The sequence below is a fragment of the Schistocerca serialis genome, chromosome 2 (genome assembly GCF_023864345.2).
Source record: "Schistocerca serialis cubense isolate TAMUIC-IGC-003099 chromosome 2, iqSchSeri2.2, whole genome shotgun sequence".
Taxonomy (NCBI): Eukaryota; Metazoa; Arthropoda; class Insecta; order Orthoptera; family Acrididae; genus Schistocerca; species Schistocerca serialis.
In genome coordinates this window covers 54404886-54417739 of record NC_064639.1, presented here as the reverse complement: position 1 = coordinate 54417739, position 12854 = coordinate 54404886, and the positions used below count along the sequence as shown (strand labels likewise).

The 12854-nt window shown below is 39.7% G+C and overlaps 1 protein-coding gene across 2 annotated transcripts in view; it reads right to left on the bottom strand.

The window, feature by feature from the left end:
• Positions 1-12088, bottom strand: part of LOC126456753 (E3 ubiquitin-protein ligase CHIP) — a 134869-nt gene extending 122781 nt beyond the window's left edge. The window contains exon 1 of one of the 2 annotated variants that reach the window (XM_050092499.1): positions 11804-12088. In XM_050092499.1, coding sequence (XP_049948456.1) covers positions 11804-11923 — 120 coding nt within the window. In that variant the 5' untranslated portion in view covers positions 11924-12088. Of the gene's footprint in view, positions 1-11304; positions 11383-11803 lie in introns of those variants that run through there. The other variant, XM_050092500.1, reaches the window with a different exon arrangement.
• Positions 12089-12854: the final 766 nt, after the last annotated feature.

Sequence of the window (12854 nt, the reverse complement as noted above, 5' to 3'; positions counted from 1 at the left end):
TGGAAGTTTTGAGTGTGGTGCAAAACTTTTTTTGAGAACAGCTTATTGCAGTGCCTGTGTTATTCTGAATTATAATGCAAAATTCTTTTGGACATGTGCAGGAACAGGCACTGTGGCGACTACAGCCATTAAGAAATACATGAAATGTATTCGCAACTGCGAATATGGACAACCACCAGCAGTATAATGGAGTGACGACAATGAAAATTTGTGCCGGACAATTTCCGTCGTCATCATTCCATTCTACAGATGTTGGTTGTCCATATTCGTAACTGCGGATACATTTAATATAATTCATAACAGCTGTAGTCGCCACTGTGCCTGTTCCTTTGGACACGTGTGCCTATGTTATTCCGAATTGCATTCTAATTTAGAATAACATAGGAACTGCAACATCGTATTTATCTGCCGACACCAGGCAAGCGACTTTCAAGTAAATGTCTCACCTGTAAGGAACATACATAATAGATGTACAAGTCAGGTCGTAGATTCATGATTGATGGCATATGGAAGTTTGGGTCTGGCCATGAGTCGTGCACAAATAGCCAAACGGTAAGGCGACCTTCGCAACGGGGTTAATGGAGAACAGTGAGATACAAAGACACCAATATAATGTTATATCATTACAAGGACATGCAAGGCATGAGGTGGACAAAAGAATTTCACGGTTCAGAAAAGTAGAGGACATAATAGTGTGTGTTATCAAAAGTTTAGGAAATACGGAAGCGTCCGATCCTGCCCATCTGCTTTGACCCATGACGTCACAAATATGGAGGAAACAAAAACAAACACACACACTTTCCACAAGAAGCCTAATGACACTAACGGGACAAGCGCGGGAAATGGGGTGTTTTGGGTGGGGGGCAAACTAAATATAAACAAATTTAGACGCCTTGCGTAGCTACAACTTGTCAGTGAAGACAGCCATGCATGAATACCCACCCACCTCCCCAGCGGCCGTAACCCCTGCAACCCATAGAAGATAAAGATGCTTCAGTAGCTGATTAGTGTTTTTTGTCTTTTTAAAAAAAAAAATCTCATGGGATAGAACGAACAGATCAGAAAGATAAATATAATAAACTAAAACAGAAATTGGAGGAAACAGATAATTAAAATAAGTAATAAGTGTTTTTAAATTAAAAAAAAAAAAAAAAAAAAATCTCATGAGATAGAACGAACAGATCAGAAAAGTAAATAAAATAAGATAAAACAGAACTGGAGACAGCCACACTCAAACCAAACTCCGCGCCGTCATGACGTCACACACGACAACACCCTTACATCACGTGTCAAAGCCGACGCGTTGGATCGGACGCTTCTGTCGACCCAAAGTTTAATGTAATTCGCACAGAAGACATACAGTTAGTTTTCAATATAAAGGCAAGCAATGAGAGGCTGTTAATCTAGCTTTATCCGTAATTTGCAGTGCTAGAAATGACGGCATTCAGTATGCAGGAAATCTGCCTCCAGTCAGAAATTTTTTCATGTTTCACCAACACATAAAAAAAGGAAAAAAAAACATAACTCACTGAAAACAAATCAAACACTTCCAAACCCATGTTACAGCACTGACTAACCAGACTCAAATAAATCCACATTACCACAGTTATAACCAATACTCAAATGAACACAATAGCACAATTTAAACTCAACACATCACATCCGATAGATGGCACCTTGAAATGCAACAACATGACAACTACAAACACGATCCAACTCAAAAACACCGAACCTTAGTGACGTCACACACAACGCCATTACATCAAGGGCCAAAGCGGAAGGATGGAACCGAACACTTCCAATGAAACAATTCAAGTCATAAGCTTTGATTGGCTTCGCCAACTTACAACAGAATGTCAGCTTCCAATCGAACCTACATGTCAGGTCAAGCTACAGATCAGTATGTCACAAGGACCATTCTTTTTTTCCAAATTCATTGGCTTTGTCAATTAACAACAAATGTATGAATACATGCACCAAAAGGTGATGTGACAATAACCACAACATTAACGCTGCTGGCCAAAGCCGCCAACTAGTAGTGAACATTCCTCTTGCTCCTACAATTTCATAACAAATTAAATGGCATTCCAGAAACAGCCACATAAAAATCACAACATTATTAAAACTTACAAAACAGGCTGGTTAAGTAGCAGTGAATAAAAGAGAAGAAATTCAGAATTTGAAAGCACAGTTCTGCAACAAAGCACCACACCTATTTTGCTGACTCCCACCAAGACACGGCCACGACCTCTGTAAACAGGAACTCAAACAAAAACTCCTCAGATTTTTAATTATAAGTTTTAAAACAAACAGCCAGGGAATACATAAGGCAGCCGTACAAGTTGGAACACGTTCTTAGAATTTTTTAGGCTCTATATTGAACAAGTCAGATATGGATGATGGTTCTTTTAAATAAGGATAATCCAGATATTCAACTTATATTAATAGAGGTTTCAAATCTAACCTGGAAAAGCCATATCCTAACAGTAAAAAAAGCAAGCGCCACAACAGTATTATGTCAATCTAGATTCAGTAGGTTCAATTGACCAAATGGGTCAACTGAACCTACTGCTAGCAGATCTCTGCTTCATCCCACAATACAACGATTGTGTGACATGTGACGTCATACGTATGCAAACAGAAAGAGCAAAGAACACTGACAATATATCTTATTGAAGCATGCATAATGATAACAGACTGATCCATTGTGCAGCCCTAAGTCTAAATGGCATTACAGAAGTGTCTGATTCCACCTGTCTGCTTTGAAAAATGATGTCAAGATGGCAGACACCCTTCCTTCCAGCATACACTGCACGGTGACCATAAACTCACGATATACACATGCGAACAAAAATAGAAACAACACAAGAATGTGATGTTTAAACCTTTCCCGGCGTACTGATTGTTCCATAAAAACACGGGAGAACTGCCGGATATCAGTAACGTCCTGCCACGATATTTCGGCGCAGAGTCTTCTGGCCATCTTCAGGTGAGTACCACTGTAGTAGTATTGGCGAGTACGCGCTGAGCTCTGCTATTTAAAGCCATACTGAGGTGACATTGCGCATGCGCTGCTCAGCGTGCGCATTCATAACAACTCCGTGCGCTGCGCCTCGCACCTTCCGCGGTGAAAGCTTGGCGAATCGATATCAGGTCGATTTTCATCTTTATGCAGATAACTACGTTGACTCTGAAGTTTCTCCATAACAGGATTCCAAGCAGAGTTTAGCTGATAACCACTATCTCGATTGATGAGAGTCTCGTCGTCAGACAATCTTATTTCCACAGATTCATTGATAATCGAGCTCCAAAAGTTTGATGTATGGGCCGAAATTTTTGTGTCATTGTAATTCATGGAATGGTCTGTGGAAATACAATGTTCGGCGATTGCGGACTTGGTGGATTGGAGAAGGCGAGTATGCCATTGGTGTTCCACAATGCGTTCCTGCACAGTTCGTGTTGTTTGCCCTATATATGATTTGCCACATTCACACAGAATTTTGTAAACACCTAATTTATGCAGGCCCAGGATCCCACCAGTGGTGAAATTTTGGAAGGAGAGCGAAAGATGCTAGCTGGATGGTGTGACATGGGCTAAAGCAAACTGGAGCCATGATAAAGCTGTGACGAGACAAACTGCCAAGATTGACAGACTTTCTACACAGATGCAGCAGGAAGTTCCAACTCTACGATCTGTTGTTAATTTGACGGAGAAAACTTTAGATGATGCGACTGTGTCTGTGCTAGCAAAAGGACTGAATTTTGCTCCCACACCTGTGTCACCGCCACTAGTGGATTTCATCAGTGCCCTCGAAGAAGCTGTACGCTGTCTTGATACAGATGAAGCGGAGGAAGTTCGTCGAGAGTCTTGCCGTGTGTTGACCAGAGGTGCACCAATGAAGATTAACATCTCGCCCATGGAGAGGATAGCCCTCCGTAACTTACGAGCAGATGTGGATACAGTAGTCTTAAAATCTGACAAAGGAAATGCTACTGTCCTCATACCAAGGGATGATTATATTAATAAGATCAATGTTTTATTATGTGACTCAAAGTATAGCAAAAACGATAAGGATCCCACGAGCCGAGTGGTGCGAAAAACAGCAGAACTTTTATCAAATAGTTCTCTACTGAAAGAGGTCATCAAGAGACTGAAACCAAACATTTCAGTTCCACCTAGGCTATATGGACTGCCTAAGATCCACAGGGAAAATTTGCCATTACGTCCAACTGAGAGTAACATTGGAGCAGCCACCTACGACCTAGCAAAATTCTTGGCATCTTTGCTCAAGCCAATGATAGGCAAGTGTCCACATCACATAAAGAATTCTAGTGATTTTATCAGCCGACTTCAGTCACTAGAACTGGAAAGTAACGACTTATTGGTCAGTCTTGATGTGGTTTCACTTTTCACAAAGGACTCACTACACCTCATTGGCAATATGCTGGGTGTAGACATTACAGCATTGTTTGAGCACACTCTCTCCTCTACATATTTTATATTTAACATTGAATTTTACAAACAATCTGATGGTGTCGCCATGGGGAGTCCTTTGTCTCCCCTGGTGGCCAATCTTTTTATGGAAGATTTTGAGGAGAGAGCACTCGACTCTGCCACTTTCAAACCGATAGTATTTTGGCGATACGTTGCCAACACTTTCATAGTGAGGCCTCATGATCTGGACTGTCTCCAAGAATTTTTACGTCACATGAACTCCATACATGAAAACATACAGTTTACCATGGAGATAGAGAAAGATGGTTGCCTGCCATTTTTAGACGTCTTGGTGCGACGTAAGAGTGATGGCACACTTTGTCACTCAGTGTACAGAAAGCCCACTCATACACACCTGTATCTACAAGCTACTAGTTGCCACCATCCAGCACAAACAATGGGCATTCTCAAAACCTTGATCCACCATGCCCATACCATCTCTGACGCCTACAGTCTTCAAGCGGAACTGGAACACCTGCAAAAAGTATTTCTGAAGAATGGCTTTTCAACTAGGCAAGTGAACAGAGTGATGCAGACCTACAAACGATGGAACAAAGAAAAGGAAGAGGCCTTAAGGTCGACTGCTTATCTACCATTTACTGGGAATATTTCTTTACAGATAGGCATTATATTGAGAAAGTATCAAGTGAGAGTTATCTATCGCCCTCCTTCCAAAATTTCATCACTGGTGGGATCCATTAAAGACGACCTGGGCCTGCATAAATCAGGTGTTTACAAAATCCCGTGTAAATGTGGCAAATCATATATAGGGCAAAAAACACGAACTGTGCAGGAACGCATTGTGGAACACCAATGGCATACTCGCCTTCTCCAATCCACCAAGTCCGCAATCACCGAACATTGTATTTCCACAGACAATTCCATGAATTACGACGACACAAAATTGTTGTCCCATACATCAAACTTTTGGAGCTCAATTATCAACGAATCTGTGGAAATACGATTGTCTGACAACGAGACTCTCATCAATCGAGATAGTGGTTATCAGCTAAACTCTGCTTGGAATCCTGTTATAGAGAAACTTCGTAGTCGACGCAGTTATCTGCATAAGGATGGAAATCGACCTGACACTGATACGCCAGGCTTTCACAGTGGAAGGTGCGAGGCACAGCGCACGAAGTTGTTATGAATGCGCACGCTGAGCAGCGCATGCGCAATGTCACCTCAGTATGGCTTTAAATAGCAGAGCTCAGCGCGCACTCCCCAGTACTACTGTAGAGTGGTACTCACCTGAAGATGGCCAAAAGACTCTGCGCCGAAATATCGTGGCAGGACGTTACTGATATCCAGCAGTTCTCCCATGTTTTTATGGAACGACACAAGAATATTTCACTCCAGCAATAAAATGAAACTAATGGAACAACTGCAATCAGTATGGGGTTTAGGACGGGGACACCCTAAATACAGAACAATACGAGGAACAGCACCACCCCGAAACAAATATTATCCACAAAATCCAACAAAAGAATTCTCAACATATGCTGGACCTGATGGGATACCAGTTCGATTTTACACAGAGTACACTAAGGAACTTGCCCCCCCTTCTTGCAGTGGTGTACCGTAGGTCTCTAGAAGAGCGTAGCGTTCCAAAGGATTGGAAAAGGGCACAGGTCATCCCCGTTTTCAAGAAGGGACGTCGAACAGATGTGCAGAACTATAGACCTATATCTCTAACGTCGATCAGTTGTAGAATTTTGGAACACGTATTATGTTCGAGTATAATGACTTTTCTGGAGACTAGAAATCTACTCTGTAGGAATCAGCATGGGTTTCAAAAAAGATGGTCGTGTGAAACCCAGCCCGCGCTATTCGTTCGTGAGACTCAGAGGGCCATAGACACGGGTTCCCAGGTAGATGCCGTGTTTCTCGACTTCCGCAAGGCGTTCGATACAGTTCCCCACAGTCGTTTAATGAACAAAGTAAGAGCATATGGACTATCAGACCAATTGTGTGAGTGGACTGAAGAGTTCCTAGATAACAGAAAGCAGCATGTCATTCTCAATGGAGAGAAGTCTTCCGAAGTAAGAGTGATTTCAGGTGTGCCGCATGGGAGTGTCGTAGGACCGTTTCTATTCGCAATATACATAAATGACCTTGTGGATGACATCGGAAATTCACTGAGGCTTTTTGCGGATGATGCTGTGGTATATCGAGAGGTTGTAACAATGGAAAATTGTACTGAAATGCAGGAGGATCTGCAACGAATTGACGCAAGGTGCAGGGAATGGCAATTGAATCTCAATGAAGTCAACGATACCAAAACCCCACAAACAAATCAAAAACCCAAAACCAGCGCCCTCATTCATTTAAGCAATTAAAATAAACTATACACCAAAACAAAAAACCGTAAATAATCCATTAAAAATGAAATAAAACAAAACACTTGCTAACAGCCAAATCCATCAACAAAACAATTAAGTTGGCCATGACAACCCCCCTCCCCTCCAAACACACACACAATAAAAACAAAACAAAATCATCCAAACGACCCCAACATCGTCCCTCCCCCTTTCACCAATGTTAAGTCCCATAGTGCTCAGAGCCATTTGAACCTTTCACCAACTCTAAGCCACCCAATACCACTCCTAAACCCAACATCCAAAAGAAATGGAACGAACAAAAACTGCAACCATTCACACACATTTAAAAAAGAAAGAAAGAAATAAAAAAGCACAGTCCACAGAAAACAACAAAATAATTCCTCGAAGACATACAAATGAACGATAACAATAGTAGTATGTAAGTAAAACAATCTCCCTGACGGCTATGCTAAGAAATCTCAAAGCACGTCCCTCATTGGACAGATCACCAAATATTGTCATGGTTGCATGGCCACATACAGAGGTCCATGGTCCAAGAAACTGGGACTCTAGTGAACTTTGCACACTCAGTACACACAACACATCACATAGGCACCAATTAAGCTGAACCTCTGCAGAAAACTTATTGTTCCCATCATACCAATGCCCAGGGCAACATGGAGTGAATAATTATTAATGTTTTCTGCCAACACTACTACAGTTCAATCCACAAAAAAACACATAAATCTAATCATACACACCACAAATACAAACCAATAAATACCCGAAACAATAAATCAACATAACTCACCGACGATACAGCACACACTTCCAACAACTTCACCGAATGATTACACAATGCCACATTACTGAATACCACGCATAACACAAACATCTTCAAACATGAACATATACTCCACAAGGGGAGCCCTATATACCACAAAACACCATCTACAAAGCTGACCCAACTCAAGAGCACTGTGTCACAAGAATGTCACACACAATAAACTTATGTCATGGGTCGTGTAGATGGGTGCAATTGGGCGCTTTCCTTGACAAGTCTAAGTTACGTTGTAAGGTGGCAGTCTGGTTGCGAGTTGGGAAGGCGAACATGTGTGAACTGAAACCATAGATGAAGTGAAATATTGATCTCCATCTCAGCCCGAGGTCAATGTTATGTTAGAAATTGACAGTCTGGTTATGATTTGGAGAACTGGTATTAAAACATTTTAGTTAATTCAACCAATTTATGCCTTTACTCCATTTAACTTATTGTCCAACTGTATGCCATGGAATTTTAACCCCTAGCTACTACAGACTGTCTCTCAGACCGCCACAATTTTTTGTCTGGTGATATTTCACACACCCCTGCAAAATGAAATGGAAACTTCTGTTTACCTTCTCATTGGTTGACAAGCTACATGTGCCAGAACTCTTGGATTGTTGCTGCTCTTTGTTTCTTATTTACGGGTCTTGAGAGGTCTCACAGCCATACCATGATGTTTGGGTGTCATTGTCCTGTTGAATGCCACCATTTCTCCGTGCAGGAAAGACTGGACCTTCTACGGAACGTGTTTTACGTAAGACAGATGTGGCTCTTCCTAAACATCTCAGTGAATCCTAAGACAAAGACTTTGATAAGAGTGATAATGACTCTAATTTCAAGATCTTGAGTGATCACGACACTAATTCAGAACAGGAAACAGAAAGTGGTGAAGATGACAGCTGATGATGATGTAGACGATTACTTCTTCACTAAGAACAGATGTTTCCACTGGAGAAAAAAACAGCTACCAGCTAACATAAGAACATGACAACACAATATTGTCTTGCAGCTTCCTGGACTGTACAGATGGTGAAAAGACTCAAAGAAAACCCTGCTCTTTTGGAGGTATGGAAACTGTTCTTTACCTAAGATATGTTAGATGAAATCATACTATGGACGAACCCGAAAATATTTAAGATCAGAATACCATACACAAATGATCGCTTATGTTATCTACAAGATGTTGAAGTCACTAACTGTTCTACTGGTGTATTCAGCTATTTTCAAATCGGGAAATGAATCACTTTACAGCTCACCTGTATCCAATGGGACAGGCAGAGGTGTTTCCAGATCCACTGCCAGTAAAGAAAGATTCCTATTTTTATTAACTGCTTTCCAATTTGACTATCCATATGATCAACAGGAAGGAAAGAGTAGACAAGTCAGCAGCAATTTCACAAATTTTTCTGCATTTCATCAAAAACCATCAACTTTGCTACATTTTAAGTGCAACAGTGTGTGCCAATGAAATACTTGTACCTTTCAATGGAAGGTGTGGGTTTAGAATGTATATGCCAAACAAACTGGCAAAATATGACTAGAAAATTCAGTGCTTGACTGATGCTTGGACAAATTAGTTGTATAATGCGTACATTTATTCCAGAAAAGGCAGCGATGTTCGTACCCTTTGAAATTATAAGAAAGGTCACATTGTTCCCACACGCACTGTCCTGTTATTGTTGAAGCCTATTGAAAAGACCTGGAGAAATATTACAGGTGACTACTGGTACATATCAGTAGAACTAGTCAATGTACTTTTGAAAACAGTCTCATTTGTTGGCAGACTGGAGAGAAATAAAAATGATTTATCACAGCAGTTTCTACTTAATAAGAAGTGAGATATGAAGACAACTGTTTATTGTTTTACAGAAGACATGACACTGGTTTCTTTTGTGCCCAAGAAGTTGAATTCTTATGTGGTACATCAATCTTATCCAAAGGCAGATGTAATGAGATTGATCTTCATGAAGACTCTAGCAAAAGATCTTGCCAAGCATCATATGAAGTGTATGCTTTCTATAGGACGTTTGCCTCCATAGATGAGTGACATCATGAGAGTACTTCACATACAAGATGAGCCACAGACACAGTAAGAACAGTTCTAAACTTGCGTGCCTTTTGTTCTCCTCATTTCCCTGCCAACAGTGTGGCATTCCAATCTGTTTAGAGTGTTCTAGTAAGGTCTGTATGAAGTGCACGCAAGTTGAAACTGACTGAAATATGATTCAGGTCCTCATATGACTATGTAATTAGCTTTTACTTGTTCTTTTATAGGTAAAATGTGGCAAAATTTTTCCCTTTATTGAATTATGGAATGCAATAGCCACTCTACTTTGAAACAATGAGCTGTAAACTCAAAGCTGATTTTGATTCCAATTTCTCATAAATGAAGCGTGTTTTTCCAACTACTTATTTTGCAACTCTGTAATATCTCTCTGGTGATAATCAGTGAGTGAGTACAGAGCCAACTATCTACTGTTATTTTCGTGACATGCATATTAAAATAAAAGCGCAAATTCTGCTGTTTTATTTGTCTGAATGTTTAAAATTCTGCGTTGTCGAAAAAAATCCAGGTTCCCACAAAATCTACTTATAAGAAGTGTAATGAATAACAAGAAGACACGAAAATATGTATTCAGCAAAACACTGGTTTTATATGTAAAAAATAAAAAGATGTCTGAGACACCCCTCCATTGTAACAGAGTTCCTGTCAACGTCCATAGCACTTAACAGTTAAACAGTCACGTGACAGGACTAGTCATCGTAAACCGTATCTGACTGTAACAAAACATTTAACAATATTAATAATATCTATCATGTCATTATTATGACGAGGAAAATGTGTGATGCTCGAGAATATGGCAAACACCTAGTGATACAAGCTGCACAACTTTCTTAAGTTTTCCAATCTCAGTAAGCTAATGGTCACTGATAATGCCTCTGCAACAGCAAAGTAATATGCATTGCTGAAAAATGAGTTCTTATTGCATGTTACTCCACCTCTAGAGCTTTCTGTGCAGGTCTGCAGAATCTTCTGTGCAGTTAATGAGATATATGAAAACATTAAACAAAGTTAACTCAAGATATCTCACAGCGGAACGCATTTAACATTTCCTTGAAACACAGAATTATATCTTGAATACCAATACCAATAACACAATTCCCATAAATTCAGGTAGGCATAGAAGTAAATACTGCCACAGCAAACAGATGGCACTTAGATACTTTTAAGTACCAAAAACAAGCAACACGAGACAAGTTTGATCCCGTAAATGCATAATGTAGGCTGACTATGTTGTGCAACAATCAGCAGCAACGTATAAAAAAACTTGTTATACTGAGAAAGCACCCGCAATTGAAAACAAATCACAACAGAACAAAAATAACTTCATATACTAGTGAAATCGACGCAAGAAACGTCCTTAAATTATTGAACTAAAGAGGTAAAAAATTTCAACATAGTCATGACATGTAAAGCAGATATTCAAAAGAGGTTTCTCACAGTATCAAGCAGCTGAGCTGAGGTAATACTGTGGGATACACCCAACAACATTCTGCAGAAGACAAAAACCACGTATCAAACTTGGTATACTCATCAACATAACTAGTTCCAGAAAATAACTGTAGTATCTACTTCAAATAAAAGACGAAAAAAATCTCACATGTGCTGTCACTTGCAGGAATTTATCGTGGAATGAGTGCATAGAAAATGATTAAACACACTTTTAGATCCTCCCCCCCCCCCCCCCAAAGCACTGTTTAGGGTAAAAAACCTGACCAGGATAAAGAAGTTCCTGTTTCCAGGTGAAAGTCTACAACTAGAATTATATTAGGCCTACTTATTTTTGTGCAACACACTGACATTACTGTATGTGTACTTCTCCAACTTCCACACCAAAATAAAATAACTTACTCGTCTATGAATTGTGGTGAAAAATACATACAACGTGTTTCTCACGATATTAAGTTTCAGATGGCAAAGAACGAATCTCGCCCACACCTAGCTTGTAAGGGTAAAAACAGTGATCACAGCAATAACTGTTCTACAATCACACAACAAATACGATTTCCTATGAAAATGAGCTGATAAGCTATGGTTATGAGACAGAACTTATTACAAAAAGAACGCAGAATTGTGACTAGTATGGAATTAACACATACGATGGCTTTCGTGTAACAATTTACTGCATCCTCGTATTTCCTTAACGTGAAAAGTCTGTTTCCCTGGTCCTTTAACTCCTTGTCTGTTAAGTTCGCAGTGGAGTACATATATTTACTCATTTTATCCTAAAGTGTCTCCACAATTTTTTCTTTTTTTTGGAACGTGTTATTTCGATAATTTTAAAAATCTACCACAACACTCAAACAACACTATTCCCCAAAAGCCATTTTTTTCACAGCTTCCGAAAACTACGCAGGCGTGCACTGCATTGAGCATTAACCAATTGGGTTGATGCGCTATCGAACATAAGACAATCGCTGGTTAATAGTGGCGTAAAATACTGCAGCGTTTATTTCGCAAAGCAGAAATATCATTATAGTATTATTGCTTGCTGTAGTTCAGCAAGCACACAAATTCTATGACGGGAAGCAAATAGTTATCGGCGATCATTCATGTGCGAAGATTAATACTTATTCTTCTTACGCAAGTTTCACGCTCTCAGAAAACCTTTCAAGAATGGCTACAAGACTCTCGGTAATTACTGTTGGTTTTTTTAACGGTATTTTTATTTCTTTACTTGGCTTCAGCGTGAGTACATTAATTAGCCATTAAACAGTAATGATGAGATACTCAGGCATGAACGTATTTCGTTAAAAGAACTAAACATTTTTTTAGCTGTTAGGGAAATGAAGATAAGCTTTATTTCTAAACTCTGAACTAAAAACCAGTTTGTAAATATACGATTTCTTAAGTAAAATGGTGATTGCACTTTGTTTATAGTTCTGTGGCCAGATTCTAAAATTGCTCACAAGAATAAGTCTGTGTCAGACAATGAAGCACTGCTGTATCATTTTTGTTAGAAGACCAGTTATGATTGTTGTGAATGGAACCGTAAGAATTCTAAGATGACCGTGATCGTACTTCGGCCAGGCGAAGATTGAATTACTAATGTTGCAATCTCAGGTATCAAAATTCCTAAGATTTAGACGAAATAAATGGGAAGATGCCGTGATCAAATCCCATTCTGATTGTAGAAATAGCTCTGCTGTG